Consider the following 21,998-nt stretch of genomic DNA (forward strand, 5'->3'; position numbering starts at 1 on the left):
AAAAAAATATGAACGAATTACTATGCCCCACAAATAACCCAGAGATGCATTTTAAATAAAAGGACACATTCTACTCATGTCAAAACACCAGGCAGGCCCCACAAATAACCCAGAGATGCATTTTAAATAAAAGGACACATTATACTCATGTAAAAACATGCTGATTCCCGGACTGTCCGCGGGCCGGATTTAGACGGCGATTGGGCCGCATCTGGCCCCCGGGCCTTAGTTTGGGGGACCCCTGTTCTAGGCCAACCCCCTGCAATGTGGAGAACCGAATTGGCGGTTGGATCTGTGTGTCCTTTATATAATATAGCAACATTTCATGTTCCTCCTCCTTCCAAGCCATAGCCACATGGTCAGTTTCCTCTGAAGTAGAGGACACTGGGCAGGTGGAGTGTCTTTGTGCTCAATCGTCTCTTGCAAATGAAGAAGCTGGGCCAACGTTATGGGGCACAGAAGCAAAGCCCCAAAGTAGCATCACTCCTGTCTCCTCCAAAGAATAGGGATGCAGGGAGCAGCCTTGTACCAGTCAGGTCATCTGGCTCAATACTGCCAGCACTGACCAGCAGCAGCAGGTCTTTGGGGTTTCAGCCTTTTCCAGCCCTACCTGGAGTTGCCATTGGAGGATCGAACCTGAGACCTCCCCTACCTCAGGGTGGGGAGCAGGAACACTCAGAACCCAGGGGCCAAATGCAAAACTCCCATCTGGCCCCCGGATTTCTTCCCACACCACACCCCTCGCTGGACCTGTTTTGCACCCCAAATGCTTTTGCTTGGCTGGAACGTGCCCAGCAGGGACTGGTTGGACACAGAGGAATGGTGGGAGAAACCAACTGGGGGACCCCCGAGGGAAGAAGGCTCAGAGCCCGGGGGGCTGGTGGTGGGACGACGACGGTTGGCCAAAGAGAGAAGACTGGGAGGAGGAGGTGTTGAAAGCTGAAGGGGTAACAGGCCTGAGTGAGGGGGAAGAGTCTGTGGCAGAGAGACTCCAGAAGCAGAAGCAGAAGAGGCCAAGAGGCAAAGAGGAATCAGGCTGGTGAAGAGGCATGGGTGTCTCCTCCTCCTGCTGCAACAATCTCCCCTCCTTCCAGATCTCCCAGAACCAGAAGAGGCATGAAAAGGTGGAGGAGAGGTTGGCTTCATGCAGGCGCAGTCTTCGATTGCTGGGGGGGGGGGGAGAACCCTGGAGAGGAGGGGACTGTGGGGAAGTTGGAATTTTTAGTCTCCGCAACTGTTTCAGGGAAGCAAGACCTGACTTGCTGTGCCCCTTAGGCCTGACACTCCTGCACAGATCCTGATTTGCCAATTACTCCAGCTTGCTTGGTATGATTTACCGCTGGCTTGCTCCTGCCAGTGCCCTTGAGCTCAGGTCACGCCCCTTGCTGGATGGAGGACAAAGAAGGGGGTGTGAGTGAGGCTAGGAACTAGCCTGGTGCAGAAAGGTAAGATCTCTTCACCAGCCACTCCACCCACTTTAGTCTTTGGCCACGCCCACCAGCAGCATGCGGCTCTTGAAAGCTTGCTCAGAAAGGAATACAGCCCTCATACGGAGGAGGTTTCCCTAGCCCTGCCCTAGCTAATCCAAACCACCCTTCCTATCACCCAAATTGCAAGACATTCCTGCTGCTCTTGTTCAGCTTTTCTTGCACACACAGGCCCATCGCACCTCTTGCACACCACTCACGTGTGAACTCACCTGGGGTGCAAAATACGGCTGAGCTGGACAGAAGGTTCCTTGGCAGTTCAAAGGGGCTCACCTCCACCTGGCAGTGGTCGGGGCCCTGGGATGTTCCCCAAAGGGCCACGTCCTAACTCTCTGGCCCCACCTGCAGGAATTCGACCACCACTGCATGTGGGTCAACAACTGCATCGGCTGCCACAACCTCCGCTTCTTCATCTTCTTTGTGGTCTTCCTGAGCGGCTACGACCTTGCGGTGCTGGCTTCCTGCCTGGTCTACCTGGCATTCAACTCCCAGCAGGCTTTCAGCGTGGAGAAAATCTGCACGTATCCTTCAGCGAGATATTCCCCTCCCTCTCCTGTAACGCTACGATTCACATTCAACACTCACGGATTCTCCCAAAGAATCCTGGGGGCTGTAGCTTGCTAAGGGTGCTGGGAGCTGTTAGGAGACGCAGATTCCCCTCCCAGAACTACAATTCTCTTCAAAGAGGGACTGATTACTAAACCACTCCAAGAATTGTAGGTCTTAGAATTCTCAACACCCTTAACAAATGGCAGCTCTCAGGATCTTTTAGGAGAAGCCATGATTAGTTTTAGTGCTTAAATGTATGGTGAAAATGTGACATTATTATTATTATTTTATTAGAATTTATATACCACCCTATACCCGGGGGTCTCAGGGTGGTTCACAGAATAAAATCAAGATATAAAACCACAAAATACATAATAAAAATAAAAACAATACAATAGACACACACACACAAACACATTTTAAAAGGGCATAGGATGTAAATCAGATCAACCAAAGGCCTGTTTAAAAAGGAACGTTTTTGCCTGGTGCCTAAAGGTGTATAATGAAGGTGCCTGGAGAACCTTCCCTGGGGAGAGCATTCCACAAATGGGGAGCCACTGCAGAGAAGGCCCTGTTCTCGTGTTCCCACCCTCCGGACCTCTCGAGGAGGAGCACAAGAAGAAGAATGATAATAGTTTTATTATATGCCACCCATTTGACTGGGTTGTCCCAGCCACCCTGAGCGGCTTCCAACAAAGTATTAAAACACTGTAAAACATCAAACATTAAAAACTTCCTGATACAGGGCTGCCTTCAGATGTCTTCTAAAAGTTGTGTAGCTCTTTATCTCCTTGACATCTGAAGGGAGGGCATTCCACAGGGAGGGCGCCACTACTCAGAAGGCCCTCTACCTGGTTCCCTGTAACCTTGCTTCTCGCAGGGAGGGTACCGTCAGAAGGCCCTTGGAGCTGGACCCCAGTGTCTGGGCTGAACAATGGGGGGTGAAGACGCTCCTTCAGGTATACTGGGCCGAGGCCGTTTAGGGCTTTCAAGGTCAACACCAACACCTGGAATTGTGCTTGGAAACTTAAGTGTGTCCTCCAAGCTGTGACGACTACCTGAAAGATTTCCCATCTCTCAGGAAGCCACCCCACCAGGACCTCCCACCAGACAACTATCCCAGGCTGTCAGCCGCCCAGAGGAGCTCTCAGCCAGCAGCTGCAATTCCTGGAGGCTCCTCAGGGACAGCCACTGAATGGAATGCAAGGCTTTCCCAAAAACCTGCCTTTGCATAGCACACACCTATGTACAAGTCTTGGTAGACCACAAACTAGACATGAGTCAACAGTGTGATGCAGCAGCTAAAAAGGCCAATGCAATTCTGGGCTGCATCAATAGGAGTATAGCATCTAGATCAAGGGAAGTAATAGTACCACTGTATCCTGCTCTGGTCAGACCTCACCTGGAGCACTGTGTCCAGTTCTGGGCACCACAGTTCAAGAAGGATACTGACAAGCTGGAACGTGTCCAGAGGAGGGCAACCAAAATGGTCAAAGGCTTGGAAACAATGCCTTATGAGGAACGGCTTAGGGAGCTGGGTATGTTTAGCCTGGAGAAGAGAAGGTTAAGGGGTGATATGATAGCCATGTTCAAATACAGTGGTACCTCTACTTACGAATAACTCTACTTACGAATGTTTCTACTTACGAATGGAGCTCCATCCGCCATCTTGGATGCGGTTTAAATAGGATTTTTTCTACTTACGAATTTTTAGATAGGGTTGCTTCTACTTACGGATTTTTTCTCCCAATGTATTCCTATGGGATTCGACTTACAATTTTTTTCGACTTACGAATGTGCGTTCGGAATGCATTAAATTTGTAAGTAGAGGTACCACTGTATATAAAAGGATGTCATATAGAGGAGGGTGAAAGGTTGTTTTCTGCTGCTCCAGAGAAGTGGACACAGAGAAATGGATTCAAACTACAAGAAAGAAGATTCCACCTAAACGTTAGGAAGAACTTCCTGACAGTAAGAGCTGTTCAACAGTGGGATTTGCTGCCAAGGAGTGTGGTGGAGTCTCCTTCTTTGGAGGTCTTTAAGCAGAGGCTTGACAGGCATATGTCAAGAATGCTTTGATGGTGTTTCCTGCTTGGCAGGGGGTTGGACTAGATGGCCCTTGTGGTCTCTTCCAACTCTATGATTCTACAATCCTGGCTGTCAGCCGCTGGGCCTCTTGCCCCTTCTCCATGGGGTCTTTCGCTTCTGCACACACAGTCACTGTAGCCTGGTCTTCATCTGTCCGTCTTCCTTGACTCTGGAGCTTCCAGAGTGCTGGTGACCATCCCCACAGCATTCTACCTGGTGCCTCTGCTCCTCCTAGTTTGCACCCAGATCAGCTACATCTTAACTGCTCATCACAGCTGCAAATTCCAGGTACAGCGTGCAGATGCAGGGGCAAACATGGCTGAGGCGGGAGGAAAGAAACTGCTCCTTGTGAGTGGAGCCACCTGGTCTGAGTTCTTCAGAGGTTCACCCAGGGATGCAGAGCACCAAAGGGTTGGCGGCCAGAGCTGTGTGTGCTGCTGTGCACCATCGCATGCAGCCAAGACAGGGTCCCCAACCTTGGAGACCCCAAGCCCAGCAGAGGCTGCCTGTTGTTGCTTCTGCTGCTGCTGCTTCCCTTTCCATCTCTGACCTCCCTCATCTCTCTCCACAGGCTCTGTCCTTCAAGCAACCTCTGGCCTTGAACTGGCACGACTCGGGGTGGTGCAAGAGGCACAGAACCAAGTGCGTGACTCAGGGCTCAGGGCTTAGCCATCCTTCCTCTGGGATGACCTCCGGGTGTGGAGGGTTAGGGGCTGCCATTCAGATAGGGGAAATCTTGAGCTGGCAGATGATGGAATCGCATTCCTTGCTTGCTTGCTTTTTTTACAGTGGTACCCAGGGCCCTCTTAAGCATATCCGGTGCCGTGGTTCGAAGCTCCCCCCGCCCCCCCGCCCCCGTTTCCCAGAGTTTTTTAGGGAGGAAGGCACTCCCTGGTGGGGCTGGAGGAGGCTCCTCTGGCGGGGAAGAGGCGGGAGCTGGACACAGTGCCTCCTGGCTCAGCTGGCCAGTTCGTGCCACGGTGGCCACGGCAGACGGAGGCTCCGGGCTCAGTGGTGCTTCGGCGTGGCATGGCGGAGGCGGGCGAGGGCGGCAAGCTGATGCCGGGAGGCACCACATCCAGCCTCCACCTCTTCCCTGGTGCCCTCCAGAACTTCGCACCCTGGCACCTCGCGGCACTAGCCTCTATGGATAAGATGCCAGTGGTGGTACCTCTGGTTACGAACTTAATTCGTTCCGGAGGTCTGTTCTTAACCTGAAACCGTTCTTAACCTGAGGTACCACTTTAGCTAATGGGGCCTCCCATTGCCGCCTCACCGCCACCGCTGCACTTTCTGTTCTCATCCTGGGGCAAAGTTCTTAACCTGAGTTAGCTACTTCTGGGTTAGCGGAGTTTGTAACCCGAAGTGTTTGTAACCCGAGGTGTTTGTAACCCAAGGTACCACTGTATAGTCATTTCTATGTGCCCCTCCAACAGAGATTCCAAGGGGTGTTTGCATAAAAGGAGAATATGTTTGCTTGTTTATTTAGTACGTCAACACCCCACTTTCTCTCTGCAGCAGATTTCAAAAGCCACACCACTGGAATGTTTTCAGCAACTTTCCTTGGTTATAGCAGCTGCTGCTGGGGAACCCACAAAAGTGGACCTTACATTACATACTTAGAGGAGCATACCCTCCGACATTTCTCCGATGAAAATAAGGATGCCCTGTTCCATAATTAATTAATTAATTTGTTTTATTTGTAACCCGCCTCTCTGACTGAGTTGCTCCAGCTATTCTGGGCAGCTTCCATCATATCTAAAAATCATAATAAAACATGCATGGTGAAAATGTGACTTAATAATAATAATAATAATAATAATAGTTTTATTATACGCCACCCATCTGACTGGGTTGTCTCAGCCACTCTGGGTGGCTTCCAACAAAGTATTAAAACACTATGAAACATCAAAGATTAAAAACTTCTCGATACAGGGCTGCCTTCAGGTGTCTTCTAAAGGTTGTATAGTTCTTATCTCCTTGGCTTGGAGGTCATATAACTCTAACATTTTTCCAGTGAAGATAGGGACGTCCTAATTAAAAGCAGGACATTCCGGGATCAAATCAGAAACCGGGACGGCTTCTGTAAATCTGGGACTATCCCTGGAAAATAGGGACACTAGGAGGGTCTGGTTCCCTCGCCTTAGCTTTACACTTACAGAGAAACTAAGTCGCATTCTCAGAAGAGAAGCATGTCTGCATTTTCAGAGCTGGATGCCTGACGCTTGCAAGAAGAACAGGGTGCCTAACTCTCTATTAGGCTAGCCCGAGGCTGAGTTTTCCCTGCAGAAACATTCTTGACACATTCTCAATGCAGTCTGACTAAGCCGATTCTCCTTACAATATAATTTCATACACTCTTTTCACATCTCCTCACATGTAGGCTACCTATCGGGGCATGTACTATAATTCCCAATGCACCTCCAAGCAGCTAAAGGTCCTCCCGTTGTTTCATCCACACAACAAACCTGCGTTGTAGGTTATGCTGAGAGAGAATGACTGGCTCATGGTCAGCCAGTCAGCTTTATGGCTGAGTGGGGATTTGAACCCCAGTTTCCCAGGTCCTAGTCTGACACCCTAACCACTATACCACACCGGCTTTCAATTACAAGGGTGATTCCAGGCTGTCACTATTTTAGAATGGTATCCGATCACAAGTTCAAGTGGCACAACTAAAGTGGATTGGGAGATTTTGTGCAACAGCACTCACCCACCCCAAATCAGACGTTTTGTGATGAGGACAGAAACATGTGGGATCTTCTTCTTCTTCTTCTTCTTCTTCTTCTTCTTCTTCTTCTTCTTCTTCTTCTTCTTCTTCTTCTTCTTCTTCTTCTTCTTCTTTGGCAATCACTCGTAGCCGAGTAAGATTGTCTTCAATAAACACAGTTTATGGACGTATAGACACCACCTTATACCGAAAACCAACTGACCGACAAACATATCTACATGCTTCTAGCTACCATCCCAAACATACCAAACAATCCATCGTATACAGCCAGGCCCTACGTTACAACTGCATCTGTTCCAACTCTACAGACAGAGAATCTCACCTAAGAGATCTACAGCAAACCTTTTTAGAACTAAAATATCCACCTGATGAAGTTAAACAACAGATCAACAGAGCCAGACTGATACCTAGAGAGAACCTGCTGCAAGACAGACCCAAAAAAGAAAATAACAGAACACCACTAGTTATCACATACAGCTTCCAAGTTAAAACAGTACAACGCATCATCAGAGATCTACAACCTCTCCTGGACAATGACAGCTGCATGTAGATGTTTAAAAGCATGGGGGAGAGGACGGAGCCCTGAGGCACCCCACAAGTGAGAGCGGGCAGGCATGGAGGAGTGGGCTGGCATGGAGGAGGCGGAAGCAGTGTGGTGCACTCTGCAGAGGCTGAATTTCAGAAGAAGTGCTCAGTAAATACCGGGTGCGTTCTAACCTCCTTCACACAAGCTTTGTGCAAGCAAGCAGGGAGACTGCCTGGAAGAGCTCTCAAGTCAGAAAATAGTCCCTCCCGCCATACAACCCAGTTTCATCTCTGCACCGCCCTCCTTTCCTGCTCTTCTTGCAGGTACAGAGTGAGGTCCTCCACAGCGATGGCCCTGGGGGCCGCCGAGGCCGCCGAGCTCTGCCACGTCCCCTGGGTCTCCACCACTGGTTCGGCCGTCCCCGGCTCCTGCCCTCACAGCTGCTCCCAAGACCTGTCCCGCCAGCAGAAGGTGCTCAAGGCTTGGCGCCACTTCCTGTCCGCCGTTGGGAGCCTTCTGCACCGAGAGGGTCCCAGGCTGGGAGGAGCGTCGGTGGAAAAGCCAGAGAAGCAGGTGAGCAGGGGGTGGGAAGATATGCCTCAGGCCTTTTGCCTGAGGCATGGGCCCGTCTGCACCTCAGTTTGATGTGGAATAGGGACCCATTGCGTGTCCCTTAACAACTTGGGACCAGTTCACCTTATACAGGCTTCCGCAAACATCTGGAGGGCTGAGGTTGCGGAAGCCTGACCTAAGAGATTGCTTTACCCCATATATTTCAGTGGAGCTTTCAGGTGCCACATAGCACCTGTTTCACATTCGTAAGAACTCAAACTTGTAGTGTGGCAGCACCTAGCCCAGGCATCCCCAAACTCGGCCCTCCAGAACAACTGGAGGGCCAAGTTTGGGGGTGCCTGGCCTAGCCTTTGGAACTCCCTGCCTATTGATATCAGTCGTGCGCCTTCACTGTGCTCTTTTCGGTGCCTGCTAAAAACGTTCTTATTTAGACAAGCCTACCCAGATGTTTAGGAAGCTGGTGCAAAGTTTTAATTTGTTTTTAGTCTATTGTTATTTTGGAAAGCTTAAGATTGTTGTTGTTAATTTTCCTTAGGTGATTGAGCTGGGGTAGAAGGTTCAGGCAATCCCTTGAGGTCTAAGTTGTTCAGAGTTTTGTAAATTAAGACAAGGTCCTTGAACCTGGCTTGGTAATAATAATAATAATAATAATAATAATAATAATAATAATAATAATTTTATTTATACCCCGCCCTCCCCAGTCAAAACCGGGCTCAGGGCGGCTCACACCAATAAAATTACAATAAAACATAAAAAGAAATTGATTAAAATACAGATTAAAATACAGTAATAAAAATTTAAATGCAGCCTGATTATAAGTAGTCCATAAATCCAAGCCATGAGGGAGGAAAACACAGGGGTCAGACTAAGTCCAACCCAAAGGCCAGGTGGAACAGCTCTGTCTTGCAGGCCCTGCGGAAAGATGACAAATCCCACAGGGCGCTGGTCTCCTGTGAAAGAGCGTTCCACCAAGTTGGGGCCAATACTGAAAAGGCCCTGGCCCTAGTAGAGGCCAATCTTGCCACCTTATGGCTCAGGATCTCCAGAATATTGTTGTTTGTGGACCTTAAGGTCCTCCGCGGGGCATACCAGGAGAGGCGGTCCCGTAGGTACGAGGGTCCCAAGTAGTAGTAGAGGAACAAGCAGTGCAGCTGTTTTAACAATGGTGCCAAATGTGTTCAGCCAGATGTCCTCATCCGCAATCTGGCTGCTGCCCTGAGATCTATGCATGAAGAGCAGAATAATAATAATAATAATAATAATAATAATAATAATAATAATAATAATTTGTATACAAAACACGCCAGCTGGAGTTTCCAAACCATGCCCAAGGGCAGCCTCACAAATAACACATTACAGTAATCTGGCCTCAATGTTACTGATGCAAAGACCACAGGATGGTCAGGAGGAATGCTGAACAGGCTGTCTGGAGGAGCCCTGGCGAGTGGACCTGCCTAACCCCAACCTGGTGCCCTCTGGCTATTTTGAATGGTATCTCCCTCCTGTCAGCCTCCACTAGCGCAGGAATTGCAAAAGGCTGCAGTAGACAGGATGGGAGACGGCCTGAGGTCTTGACGGTCCTTTGGGTTCTGTGCTTCTCTGACCCAAGCACAGGGCAAGCAAGGTAGCAGCCACTTTGCTGGGCCTAGGGACAAATCAAGGAGGCCCAGCAGAAAACAGAGATTGCTGTGCAACCCTTCCCATTCAGTGATGCTTCTCCTTCCAGCTTGGCAAGAAGAAATCCAGCTGGCAAATGAACAGCCAAGAGAGGATGGTGGAAATCCCAAGTGAGTAGATCTCCTGCTGCGGCTGACATATCCCAGCCAGCCTCTGCAGTGGTTTACTGGAGAGCCACGGATTCCCCACCCCTGATCTAGAGCGCTCGAGCCATTCCTTCTTCACCCTATGACCGACAGGCCCTGGGTCTGCCTCCTGGGAGCAGGTGAGTCCACCAGGATAGAGAAAGTGGAATAGATGGGTTTGTGGCCAGACAGCGACTGACAAGCATGTGGTCACCCATGTGGATGCATGGAGTGCTGTCGATGCCCTGACCCAAGATGTTGGTCTTCATTAGGCAGGTGGCAAGACCAAACTCCTTGCAGACCTGGGCAAAATACGTAGCTGGTGAGTCTCTGTAGAGCTTCCTTGGAGCCTCTATGGCTACAGCAATTGGTTTGCTGTGGTCTAAGCCACTGAGCCTCTTGGGCTTGCTGATCAGAAGATCGGAGGTTCAAATCCCCACAACGGATTGAGCTCCCGTTGCTCTGTCCCAGCTCCCGCCAATCTAGCAGTTCAAAAGCACACCAGTGTAAGTAGATAAATAGGTACTGCTGTGGCAGGATGGTAAACAGTGTTTCCATGCGCTCTGGCTTCTGTCACGGTGTCCCGTTGCACTAGAAGCAGTTTGGTCCTGCTGGCCATATGACCCAGAAAGCTGTCTGTGGACAAACACTGGCTCCCTCGGCCTGAAAGCGAGATGAGCGCTGTAACCCCATAGTCACCTTTGACAGGACCTAACCGTCCAGGAGTCCTTTACCTTTACCTTTTTACCTTCTACGGTCACAGCAAGTGCTATAACCATCACTCCCAAAGTTTGACTTCACCCCCAAAGGCACACTTCTCCATTCTCTCCCGAGACAGACAGATGCTCCCCAACAGCAATGCCCTCACTTGGCATGGAATAAATTCAGGGCTGTGGCAGGAGCAGAAATATACACAGCTCTTGCCCCCTCAGTGGCTCTGCTTTTCTTTCCCTGCCAGTTCCCGACATGCTGGATTCTGTGGAGCTTCTGGATCCGGACCCAGACCTGCACTGGAAATGCCAGATCCACGGGAGCCGGCGACCTGCTTCCTCTCCCACGGCCACCCTCCTCTCCGTGTCCGATATCTGAAGGCGGGTCTTGTGGCCTTTCTCCTTTTCATTCCAGTGAACCTAGTTTTGTGAAGTGAAAACTGGATATAAAAGCGTTTGTAAAGTCGCCATCCTGCGTGTGCGTTCATTTCTTGTTTGTTCAGGTTGGGGTTGCAAGGGGAGCTAAGATGACCCCTTGCAGGAGACCAGCTTGTGGGTTTGAGAGTGGGAGGAGGAAAGGGGGCAAATGTTTGGGGTGACGCCAAACTCTTGTGCCACAAACTCACCTGAAAGAGACGTCACATTTTGTTTTGGCTGAGCCCCGCTGTCAAATATGGTTTGTTTATCTGGGAATCAAAACTGAGCAGGGCAAATAAATGTGGTCCGGAAGCTCAGTTCTTTTCTACACTGAATTCTTTTTTCCCCTCTGGGTGGCTCCCAACAAAATATTAAAAACACAATAAAGCATCAACCATTAAAAACTTCCCTAAACAGGGCTGCCTTCAAATGTCTTCTAAAAGTCAGATAGTTGTTTATTTCCTTGACATCTAATGGGAGGGCGTTCCACAGGGCGGGCGCTACCACCGAGAAGGCCCTCTGCCTGGTTCCCTGTAACTTCGCTTCTGGTCTGACTCTGTATGGCTTCCCCTGCACAGTGAACAACCTCATACTTGTTTGCAGCTCTGGGTAGATGGCCCAAGGGGACCGTCAGGCCAGGGGAGCTAGTCATTTTCTTGTGCTTACAGGTAAGACTTACCTAGCCTTGTTCCCAGAGCACTTTTATTGTTATTTCTAGGTGTGCCTCTAGGTGGCAGCAATACTCCTCTGTTTCCTGTTCTGCTACCAGCTCCCTTTTCTGGGTCCATAGTCTACCTCTAACTAGGCACAGTTGCTAAATCATTACTAAGAATCCCTTCACACCCAGGTTTGTTTGTTTGTTTTTGTTCATTCAGTGTTGTGGGCTCAATACTATGGAACTCTGCAGCCAGGTACTGGCCCTGCTATATTTCAGGCGCCAGGTTAAGAGCGTTCTATTTCAGGAGGTCTTTGCACAATGAATTGCGGCTCTAATGTTTATTTCTGATGCCTCCATCTCTGTTTCAGATTTTATAAATATTGGATGTTTGGGAGGTTACAAATCCTAAGCCTGTTTAGGTCAGTCACGAGGCTCCTTAACCTGATGCGAGTTAAGACAGCAAAAAGGGTGGTTTAAGTCAAACTGTGTTTTCAAGTTACAGGTAGGTAGCCGTGTTGGTCAGCCGTAGTTGAAACAAAATTTTAAAAAATCCTTCCAGTAGCACCTTAGAGACCAACTAAGTTTGTCATTGGTATGAGCTTTCGTGTTATCTGAAGAAGTGTGCATGCACACGAAAGCTCATACCAATGGCAAACTTAGTTGGTCTCTAAGGTGCTACTGGAAGGAATTTTTCTATTGTGTTTTCAAGGTTTGTGTAGCCATGCTCTTGAGTTTGGATCGGGTGCATGCTGGCTTAAAGGTGTAACTTGCTCTGGCTTTCCATGCTTTTAGGACTGCCCCCTTTACCAGCGACATAGCTCAGTCCGTAGAGCACAAGACTCTTAATCTCAGGGTTGCAGGTTCAAGCCCCATGTTGGGCAAAAGGATTCCTGCATTATAGGGGGTTGGATTGGATGACCCTCGTGGTCCTTCCAATTCTATTATTCTATCTATGCATGCTGGGTATTGCAGGAGGGAAGAGTGTTGTTGCCCTCGTGCCCGACACGCCTCTGGTGAGAGCAGGATGCTGGACTAGATGGACTATTGGCCTGATCCAGCTGGCTCTTCGTATGTTCTTTTGCAAGACCTGACATCAAAACCAAGCTGGGTCAGTGCCCTGGAGACGGATTCTGTTTGTTTCTAAGGCGCCAGGCTAGGGTAGGTCTGTGGGCAGGGAGCAACACACCCACCAAGTCCCAAACAAATCTGGTTATCTGTCCTGTGTCTGGCGCCATCCTCCGAAAGATATGAACTAAACCCTTGCCAGAGGCTAGTTTGTTGATGGAGCAGGGCCAGGTAGTACAGTACTACATGAAGCTCAGGGGTGCATCTTTGAAATTGCAACACCCACATGCACACTAGAATAAGAATAGAATTGTAGAGTTGGAAGGGACCCCAGGGGTCATCTAGTCCAACCCCCTTGCAATGCAGGAATCTCAGCTAAAGCATCCATGACAGATGGCCACCCAACCTCTGCTTCAAAGAGTCCACCACCTCCCGAGAGAGTTCGTTATACTGCCAAACAGCTCTTACTTCCCGGAAGTCCTTCCCGGTGGAACCTCCTTCCTTGTCACTTGAATCCATTGGTTCGGGTCCTACCCTCTGGGAGCAGGAGAAAACAAGCTTGCTCCCTCTTCCTGTGACAGCTGTTTAGATATTTGAGGACGACTCATTCAGCCTTTCCCAACATGTGAAAAAAGGATCAAGGGGCCTTAGTAGACCGCAAGCTTTTAACAGGAGTCCACAGCCATGCACCAACAAAAGTATAGTGTCTCGATCAAGGGAAGTAATACAGTCCCACTCTATTCTGCCTTGGTCAGACCACACCTGGAATACTGTGTCCAGTTCTTGGTGCCACAGTTTAAGAAGGATATTGAACAAGGTGGAAGGTGAGAGATTTAGGTATGTTTCTCCTGGGAAAGGAAAGACTGAGAGGAGATATCAGGGCCATCTTAAAATATCCAAAGCGCTGTCACGTGGAAGATGGAGCTAGCTTGTTCTTTTTGCTGCTCCAGCTGGGCTGGTGGGACCTGAACTAATAATGGATTCAAATGGCAAGGGATGAGATTCAAGCTAAACATCCGGAAGAACTTCATGGCGATAAGAGCTGTTTGGCAATGGAATGGACTCCCTCGGAAGGTGGCGCACTCTCCTTCCTTTGAGGTTTTTAAGCAGATGTTGGATGGTCACCCGTCATGTATGATCTAGTCGAGATTCCTGCATTGCAGGAAGTTGAGCCTCGGGGACTTTTCCAACTCTATGATTCTACTAGTGTCATTCAGCCCGTTTACTAAACGGGCGCTAGAACATTTTTCGGCGGCGGCACGTGAGGGAGCCGGCTGGCCCCTCCCACGGCCGCCGCTTTGTCGAGGTGCTCCGCTGAGCCCAGCTGGCCAGCGGGCGCCCAGGAGAAGGCCGCGATTCTTCTGAGGACTGCGAGGGAAATGCTGGGCAGAGGGGTGGGGAGAGCGTGCGTGTGTGTGTGTGCGTCAAGTCTCTGCGTCCAATCCCTGTGTCTGTGGGGCACATGCACAGTAGCGCGGACACAGGGACACAGGGACTGGACGCAGAGACACTTGCATATTATTATATAGGATGACCATTTGGAGAGCATCATGTTGGCTACCCCTGCAATAAGCCCTCACCTTGCTGAAAGATGTACCGGGTAGTTGCAATGCAGGCATCCCCAAACTGCGGCCCTCCAGATGTTTTGGCCTGCAACTCCCATGATCCCTAGCTAACAGGACCAGTGGTCAGGGATGATGGGAATTGTAGTCCAAAACATCTGGAGGGCCGAAGTTTGGGGATGCCTGTCGTAATGGGTAGGAAGGAGGAGGCCCACCTGGCTCCTCTCTTCCACCTCCTGCTGCATCTTCCCCTTTGTTTCCGTGTGCTGAGCTCAGTACATGCTCAGAGGGCCGGTCTCTGTGAGTCCAGCCAGTGCTGCTGCAGCAACAAGCCCTGACACTCAAACCAAGCTGGGTCTGTGAGCTGGAAAGTGATTCTGTTTGTTTCCAAGGCACCTGGCAGTGATAGCTCAGTGGGCAGCGAGTGACCACTGGTTCGCAGACAGATTTGCTAACTGTCCCGTGTCTGGTGCCATCCTTGAAAACTGTTTACTCCAGAAGATATGAGCTGAGCCCTTGCCAGAGTGGTTTTTACAATCAATCCCTCTTTCCGTGGAATCGTGAGAATCCCATTTCCTTTTCTCTCTCCAATATTAAATCAAATTAAATTAAATTAAAAATTAAATTATTTAATTCAATAATGAACCATCATGTCCCTCACTTAGCCCCTGAAACATGCAGACATTTTACCCTTTCATTGTAGGGAAAATTCATTCGATGATTTGTTGTTTCTTTTAGCTAACTCTTCAACTGAATAAATAAATGCTTCCTAAGCCTTGTGCTACAAAGACGGTCCCAACTGTCAGGCTTACAATGTAAAAGACACGACACAAAAGGAAAGGGCTTGGGAGGGAGGAGGATAAAAGCAAACTGGTTCTTCCTCGCAAAAAGGCTCCATCCTCTAATCATTCTGGTTGCCCTTTTCTGCACCATTGCAAGGCCTAGAGTTTATTGTCATGGACTGGCTGGAAGCGGAGGAGGTGTGGGGGGCACCAACTGGGGAACCCCCAAGGGAGGAAGGCTGGGGAAGAGAGCAGTCAAGAAGCAGAAGCAGAGGCTGGAGAGGAAGGGAGTCCAAAAGGCAGAGAGAAGCCAGGGGGTCTCTCCCTCCTGCTGCAACCAGCTCTTCTGCCCCGCTGGTCACCCAGGACCAGGAGAGGGTAGGGCAGAGACAGAAAAGTCAATGAAGTCTCAGATTGCTTGGGAAGGACCCAGGGGAAGAGGAGGCTTAGACAAGTGTGGGGAGGCAGGGACCTTCAGTCCCCATAGCTGCCCCATTGCGGCAAGATCTACTGGGAATAGTTCTTGTGCCCTCTAGGCCTGGCGGCCTGAGCTGTCTTGCGTCTTTGGAGAAAGATTTCACTGAAGCCGTGTGAGTTATTGCTGACCTGCTCCTGGCACCTGGTTCTGACACTTAGTAGTAGAACACATGCATTGCATGCAAAGGTCCCGGGTTCAAGCCTCAGCATCTTCAAACAGGGCCTGGAAATACACCTGTTTGAAACCCTGTAGCACCAACTGCCAGTCACAATAGACAATGCTGGGGCGTACCAAAGGTCTAACTCTGCATAAGGCAGCTCTACGTTCCAAGGCACAATGAGGAATAATTAGAAATCAGTCCTCTTCTGGTCTTTCTAAATGTTGAGGGAGCAGAGGGAAGGGGAGGCCTGTGGACCAGTGGTCTGCGAGCTGCACTCAGGTGATCTTTGGCTTGTCTGTAAAAAGACAGTTCAAAACACAACAGTGTCTAGCACAGCGCAATTACTACAGGAGGCAGGGGGGGGGAATTAGGTGGTCTCCCAAGACCACAAGCTTAAGCATGAGTCAACAGTGTGATGCAGCAACAACAAAAAAGCTAATGCAATTCTAGGCTGCATCAGCAGAACTATAGTGTCCAGAGATCAAGGGAAGTAATTGTCCCCCACTATTCTGCCTCGGTCAGACCACACCTGGAGTCCTGTGTCCAGCTCTGGGCACCACAATTTAGGAAGGATGTTGACAAGCTTGAAGGTGTACAGAAGAGGGCAACCAAGATGATCAAGGGTCTGGAAACCAAGCCTGATGAGGAACGGTTGAGGGAATTGGGTATGTTTAGCGCAATAGCCATCTTCAAACATCTGAAGGGCTGTCATATGAAAGAGGGAGCAAGCTTGTTTTCTGATTCTATGTCTGCCTGCGATTGTCAAGCGTTCCATGGGGGAAATGGACCAGGAACCCCTGGACTTGGGCTTGCTAGGCCCTTTAAATATAAGGGAGGGAGCATGACAGAGCAGATGCATTGCATGCAGAAGGTCCCGGGTTCAACCCTTGGCCTCTACAGTTTAAAGGATCAAAGTAGCAGAGCCCAATCATTGACCGAGCGCTAATGAACATGTCAGGGATATTACAAGCTGAGGTGTGACCACTGAATCAGGGAGAATCAGAGAGGAAATATCTGGCAGGTTCTAAACCGCTTCCTTTTTTCTTTTTCTTTTTGCACGAGGTGGTGGAGACTAAACCACTTCATGGAAACTTTTCAGACCGCTGTATTTTAGGAACACAGCAGGCTCATCTGGGTGCCTTGAGCGTTGGAGACAGAGACTGTGCTGTTGAGCAGTGCTGACCTCCCCCCCCCCACGCAGTCCAGATGTGCTGGATTCTTTCTTAAGCCTGCACCTTAGAAACCAGCACCCAGTCCAAGGTATTCTTGCCATCGCCCTTGGCTGCACCCCATTCACTTGTCAAGAAGACCCTGTTTCATAGAAACTTAGAATTGTCGATTTGGAAGGGTCATATTCCTGACAGTAAGAGCTGTTCGGCAGTGGAATTTGCTACCAAGGAGTGTGGTGGAGTCTCCTTCTTTGGAGGTCTTTAAGCAGAGGCTTGACAGGCATATGTCAAGAATGCTTTGATGGTGTTTCCTGCTTGTCAGGGGGTTGGACTGGATGGCGCTTGTGGTCTCTTCCAACTCTACGATTCTATGATTCTATGATCTAGTCCAGCCCCCTGCAAGGCAGGAATCTCAACTAGATCATACACAACAGATCTCGCATCCAACCTCTGCTCAAAAGCCTCCATTGAAGGAGAGTCCACCAACTTCTGAGAGAGTCCGTTCCACAGTTGAATGGCTCTTACTGTCAGAATGCTCTTTCTATTGTTTAGTCGGAATCTCCTTTCTTCTCATTAAGAACTCATTGGTTTGGGTCCGCCCCTCTGGAGCATCAATGAACATCTTCCATGAGACAGCCCTTCCGATATCTGAAGATGGGTCCCTTCTGACTCTACAATTCTACGACTCAGATGAAAACCTTTCTATTCTGCCAGGCCAAGGCAGGGAATAAAGGACGCATCTGCCCAGAATTGTCAAGGGCAATGCTCACAGCAAGGAAGGCACACAGCAGATAGTTAAACTCTTTATTGTCAAAGGTAACACAGTGGCTTCTACAACCCTGGAGACCTACGCAAACCAAGCTGGCATCTAGGCAGCTAATCCCAGGTCTGCGCTCTGTGGCGCAGTTGCAGCAACAGGACCACGCCCCCTCCACTTTATGCACCTTTCCCGGACAGGTGGGGCACGCACAGCCGGAGACTACACCTGCGTGGAAGCATCCTCTGCTCAGCCCCCTTCAACCCCCTCCTGAATGATTTAATTTAATTTATTTAGTTATACCCTGTCCATCTGGCTGGGGTACTATTAAAAACTCCCCTAAACAGGGCTGCCTTCAGATGTCTTCTAAAAATCAGGTAGTTGTTTATTTTTTTGACATCTGATGGGAAGGCGTTCCACAGGGCGGGCGCCACCACCGAGAAGGCCCTCTGCCTGGTTCCCTGTAACTTTGCTTCTCGCAGTGAGGGGATCAGTAGAAGACCCTTAGTGCTGGATCTCAGTGCCCAGGCTGAACTATGACTCCCAGGTTGGATCTGGAAGACAGTGGTACAGGAGAGGCCCTTCCCTTGCCTGGCCTGCCTCTCCCTCCTCTTCTTCCAAACCATCCTCTGCTCCACCCTCCAGCTCTGAAATTTCTCCTGCCTCCAAATCTCACCTCCTGGGTGGTACAGTTCACTGACCTCCCTCCACCGAGTCAGACCCAAGACCCCCTTCCACGGGGGCACACTCGACAGCATCTTGCTAGTCCCTGACAACGATGGGTAATTGATGCCTGCTTTTAACTGATTAAATATAGTTTTTATGGTACAGTTTGATGTATAAACTGGTCACTATAAACCGCTTTGATATATTAAGTATTTTTTAAATAAATAAATAAATAAATGCAAAGCGGAGGCAGGAGGGGGTGAGGCTTGTGAAGAGTCCCCCATCGTTCTGCCCGGACACTGAGGTCCAGTGCCGAGGGCCTTCTGGCAGTTCCCTCACTGCGAGAAGCAAAGCTACAGGGAACCAGGCAGAGGGCCTTCTCGGTGGTGGCGCCCGCCCTGTGGAATGCCCTCCCTTCAGATGTCAAAGAGATAAACAACTACCTGACATTTAGACAACACCTGAAGGCAGCCCTGTTAATAATAATAAAACTCTGGGCGGCTTCCAACAGAAAAATGAAATAAAATAATCGATTAAACATTAAAAGCCTCCCTAAACAGGGCTGTCTTCAGGTGTCCTCTAAAGGTCTGGTAGCTATTTTTCTTTTTGACATCTGGTGGGAGGGCGTTCCACAGGGCGGGTGCCACTACCGAGAAGGCCCTCTGCCTGGTTCCCTGTAGCTTTGCTTCTCGCAGTGTTTAGGGAAGTTTTTAATGTATGGCATTTTAATGTATTTTAATCTTTGTTGGAAGCCGCCCAGAGTGGCTGGGGAAACCCAGCCGGATGGGCGGGGTACAAATAATAAATTATTATTATTATTATTATTATTATTATTATTATTATTATAATATCCCAAAGGGGCAAGGAGTAGAAGTCCAAAGGAGTAGGAATTAGGGGCACAGTCGGGTGTGCCCTCCTGCATCTGATGCCACCCAGCTGGCTAGGGCCAAGCATACCTTGAATGCTTTAGTCTCTAACTTGCAGGGACAAGAGGATCCACTAGCAAGCCGTAACCTGATCTAAGATGTGGAGCCATAGCAGCACCTACCATTGTACAAATATGTGGTTTTAAAAAAAAATTAAAATTAAGAAACTGGTCTCCCAAATGCCTGCTTGCATTTAAAGGTGGGTTCCGGGTCTGAAAAGGCTGAAGAATACTGCTTTAATGGAAATATTTCACTAACGGGCAGTCTTTGTTTTCATAAACTTTAAACACCTGGAATTCTGCTGAGCGAATGCTAAGCCTCTAACCAAAGGGGCCTTATATTTTAAAACACAAGGGAGCCTTTCTCCTGTTGCCACTTCAAATATTATGTCCAGAGGAAGGCTGTTATTGCTGGCTTTCTGACTGGTGGAATAAAAAAAACAAAAAACCAGCAAATGGTCTTCTGCTTTGGTTAACCCCCCCCCCCCAAAAAAAAGTGCATACGCTTTGCCACACTGGGAGGCCAAATACGAAAAATGTGGGGAGGTTCCACTTTAGGCACAAACGTGGGCGATGAAGTTCTAGGAGGTCTGTTTTAAAATGAAAAACAGCATTTCTGGGGCACTGGGATTTCAAATGGAGGAGCAGGGTGGGTGTGGAGAAAGGGGGCACTTAATTAAGAAGATATGAGGAGCCCACTGGATCAGGCCCATAGACCACCCGGTTCAGCATCCTGTTCGCCCAGTGGCCAAGCAGATGACTATTATAGGAAACCTGCAAGCAGGATTCGAGCACAAGCACAACTCTCCCTTCCTGTGGTTTTCAACAACTAGTTCTTGGAAGTGGTGTTGTCAGCAAGTGTGGAGGCAGGGCAGAGCCATCCTGGCAACGATAGCTCTCTTCTCCATGAATTTGTCTAATCCTTCTTCTCCCATGATCAGTTTCCTTCCACAACATTATTTCCAAGTGTCATTCCCCACCGCGCTGTTCTGGAAGTGTAAATCCACTTGCAAAACAGGTACCTGGACTGCTGGGAAATTTTGACCATAATAAATGAAAGCAGCATCACTTACCTACCACCCCCCCCCTGGCCCCATCCATTTCCCTCTTAGGCCCTCAATTGCCCATCCCATCAAATGATTTTGCAGAGGGAACAATAATTACGGACAAATGCTTAAAGTGGTCCCCCTTGGTTGAACGCTCAATTCAAGCCGACTTTGAGCTGCTTTCATAGAATCATAGAGTTGGAAGAGACCACAAGGGCCATCCAGTCCAACCCCCTGCCAAGCAGGAAACACTGCTAGAATGTGCGTCAGAAAAATAATTAACGGACATCTAGAACCTGTTGAAGGCACTGTGTCCATCTTTGCAGATCTGTTGTTGTTTAGTCGTTTAGTCGTGTCTGACTCTTCGTGACCCCATGGACCAGAGCACGCCAGGCACTCCTGTCTTGCACTGCCTCCCGCAGTTTGGTCAAACTCATGTTCGTAGCTTCGAGAACACTGTCCAACCATCTTGTCCTCTGTCGTCCCCTTCTCCTAGTGCCCTAAAACCGCTTTTAACTAAACCGGGTCACTCATCCAGCGAGATTTCTGGAAAATTGGGCTGGTATGATCATGAGTGCAGGCAAGCGAACAAGAATTTGGCTCAACTAACCAGGATGGGTAAGACAGACACAGACAACAACTTTGGCTTCTTATTGTTCAAATTATAGGGAACTACTAAGGGGGGGGGGAGAGATTATTCATGAGCACTCAGTGGAAGGAGTTGGGAATGGCAGCCTTAGATAGAAATGATGAATACAGCATTGGGGAGCAAGACTGGTAGGTGAGAGTGGCCTCATGGGTTGCCAAGGAAAGAGTCAGGGCTGTGCAAGAGCCAAGCTATTGTTTTATTTGTTTGTTTATTACATTTGTATAGCAACGTTTCCTCCAATTTGCGAAAGGGTGCTGCACATGGATCTCCCCAATTTACCCTTGCAACAATCACCATCATTAAATTTGTATACAGCCCCTTCATCCAAAGACCTTTTTAACAGCAGGCTCAAAGCTCCTGTCCCTCTAACCATAATCATGGACTCCTGAGTCCATCGCACACATTTCTAAATTTCAGCCTGGAATCAGAAAAAAAGCCAAGCTGCACAGCTGAAGAAACGGCCAGGGGTGTGTGTGTGAGAGAGAATGATTTATCTTCTTTCCCGCCTGCCCCTCCCCTGCTTAATTTGGACTCCCATATGGAAATACACTGTGTGTGAGGGTTTGTTTCAGAGGCCTGAGTGGGCGTAATGCTTTCCATCACTCTTCACCGCAGAAACAACTTTGCTTCAGCACTTGGGGAAACTGTGAACAACGGGACAGAAGGAAGAATCCGGGGGGGGGGAGCCCTAATAAGACATCTGATGACTTGGGAGATTTATCTCTTTTTAATCTGGTCCTACACACTTTGTGATCCTCGCTCACAGCATCGTGCATAGGTTGCAAAAGTCACTTTTAGGCAATAAAGGAGCTACTGTTAATCTACCAGTCTCTGGCATTCATTAAAGAGGGTAAACAGGGGAAGTGTAGCTCCTGAAGCGGACGACAACCTTGGAGTCATAGGAGATAGCTCAATAAAGATGTTGACTCAGTGTGCACTGGCTATGAAAAAGGCAGATTCCTTGGAAGGAATTGGCAATAAAGCCACCATGACTGCAAGGCTGTTATTCAAGGCTATGGTGAGACCGCATTTGGAATACTGCATACAGTTCTGGTCGCCTCACTTCAGAAAGGATATTGTAGCATTGGGGAAGGTTCAGAAATGGGCCACCAAAACGATCGAGGGGACGATAGAAGTTTGTAAAATTCTGCATGGCGTAGAGAATGTTGATAGAGAAAAGGTTTTCTTCCTCTCTCCTAAC

General features: G+C 49.0%; 1 protein-coding gene across 1 annotated transcript in view; it reads left to right on the top strand.

The window, feature by feature from the left end:
- Positions 1–10,842, top strand: part of ZDHHC19 (zinc finger DHHC-type palmitoyltransferase 19) — a 15,198-nt gene extending 4,356 nt beyond the window's left edge. Inside the window, exons 4-8 of the mRNA XM_060274206.1 lie at positions 1,836–2,008; positions 4,307–4,412; positions 7,595–7,951; positions 9,678–9,738; positions 10,712–10,842. Of these exons, the coding sequence (XP_060130189.1) occupies positions 1,836–2,008; positions 4,307–4,412; positions 7,595–7,951; positions 9,678–9,738; positions 10,712–10,842 (828 nt within the window). The remainder of the gene's footprint in view (positions 1–1,835; positions 2,009–4,306; positions 4,413–7,594; positions 7,952–9,677; positions 9,739–10,711) is intronic.
- Positions 10,843–21,998: the final 11,156 nt, after the last annotated feature.

Source organism: Zootoca vivipara, chromosome 5 (genome assembly GCF_963506605.1).
Source record: "Zootoca vivipara chromosome 5, rZooViv1.1, whole genome shotgun sequence".
Taxonomy (NCBI): domain Eukaryota; kingdom Metazoa; phylum Chordata; class Lepidosauria; order Squamata; family Lacertidae; genus Zootoca; species Zootoca vivipara.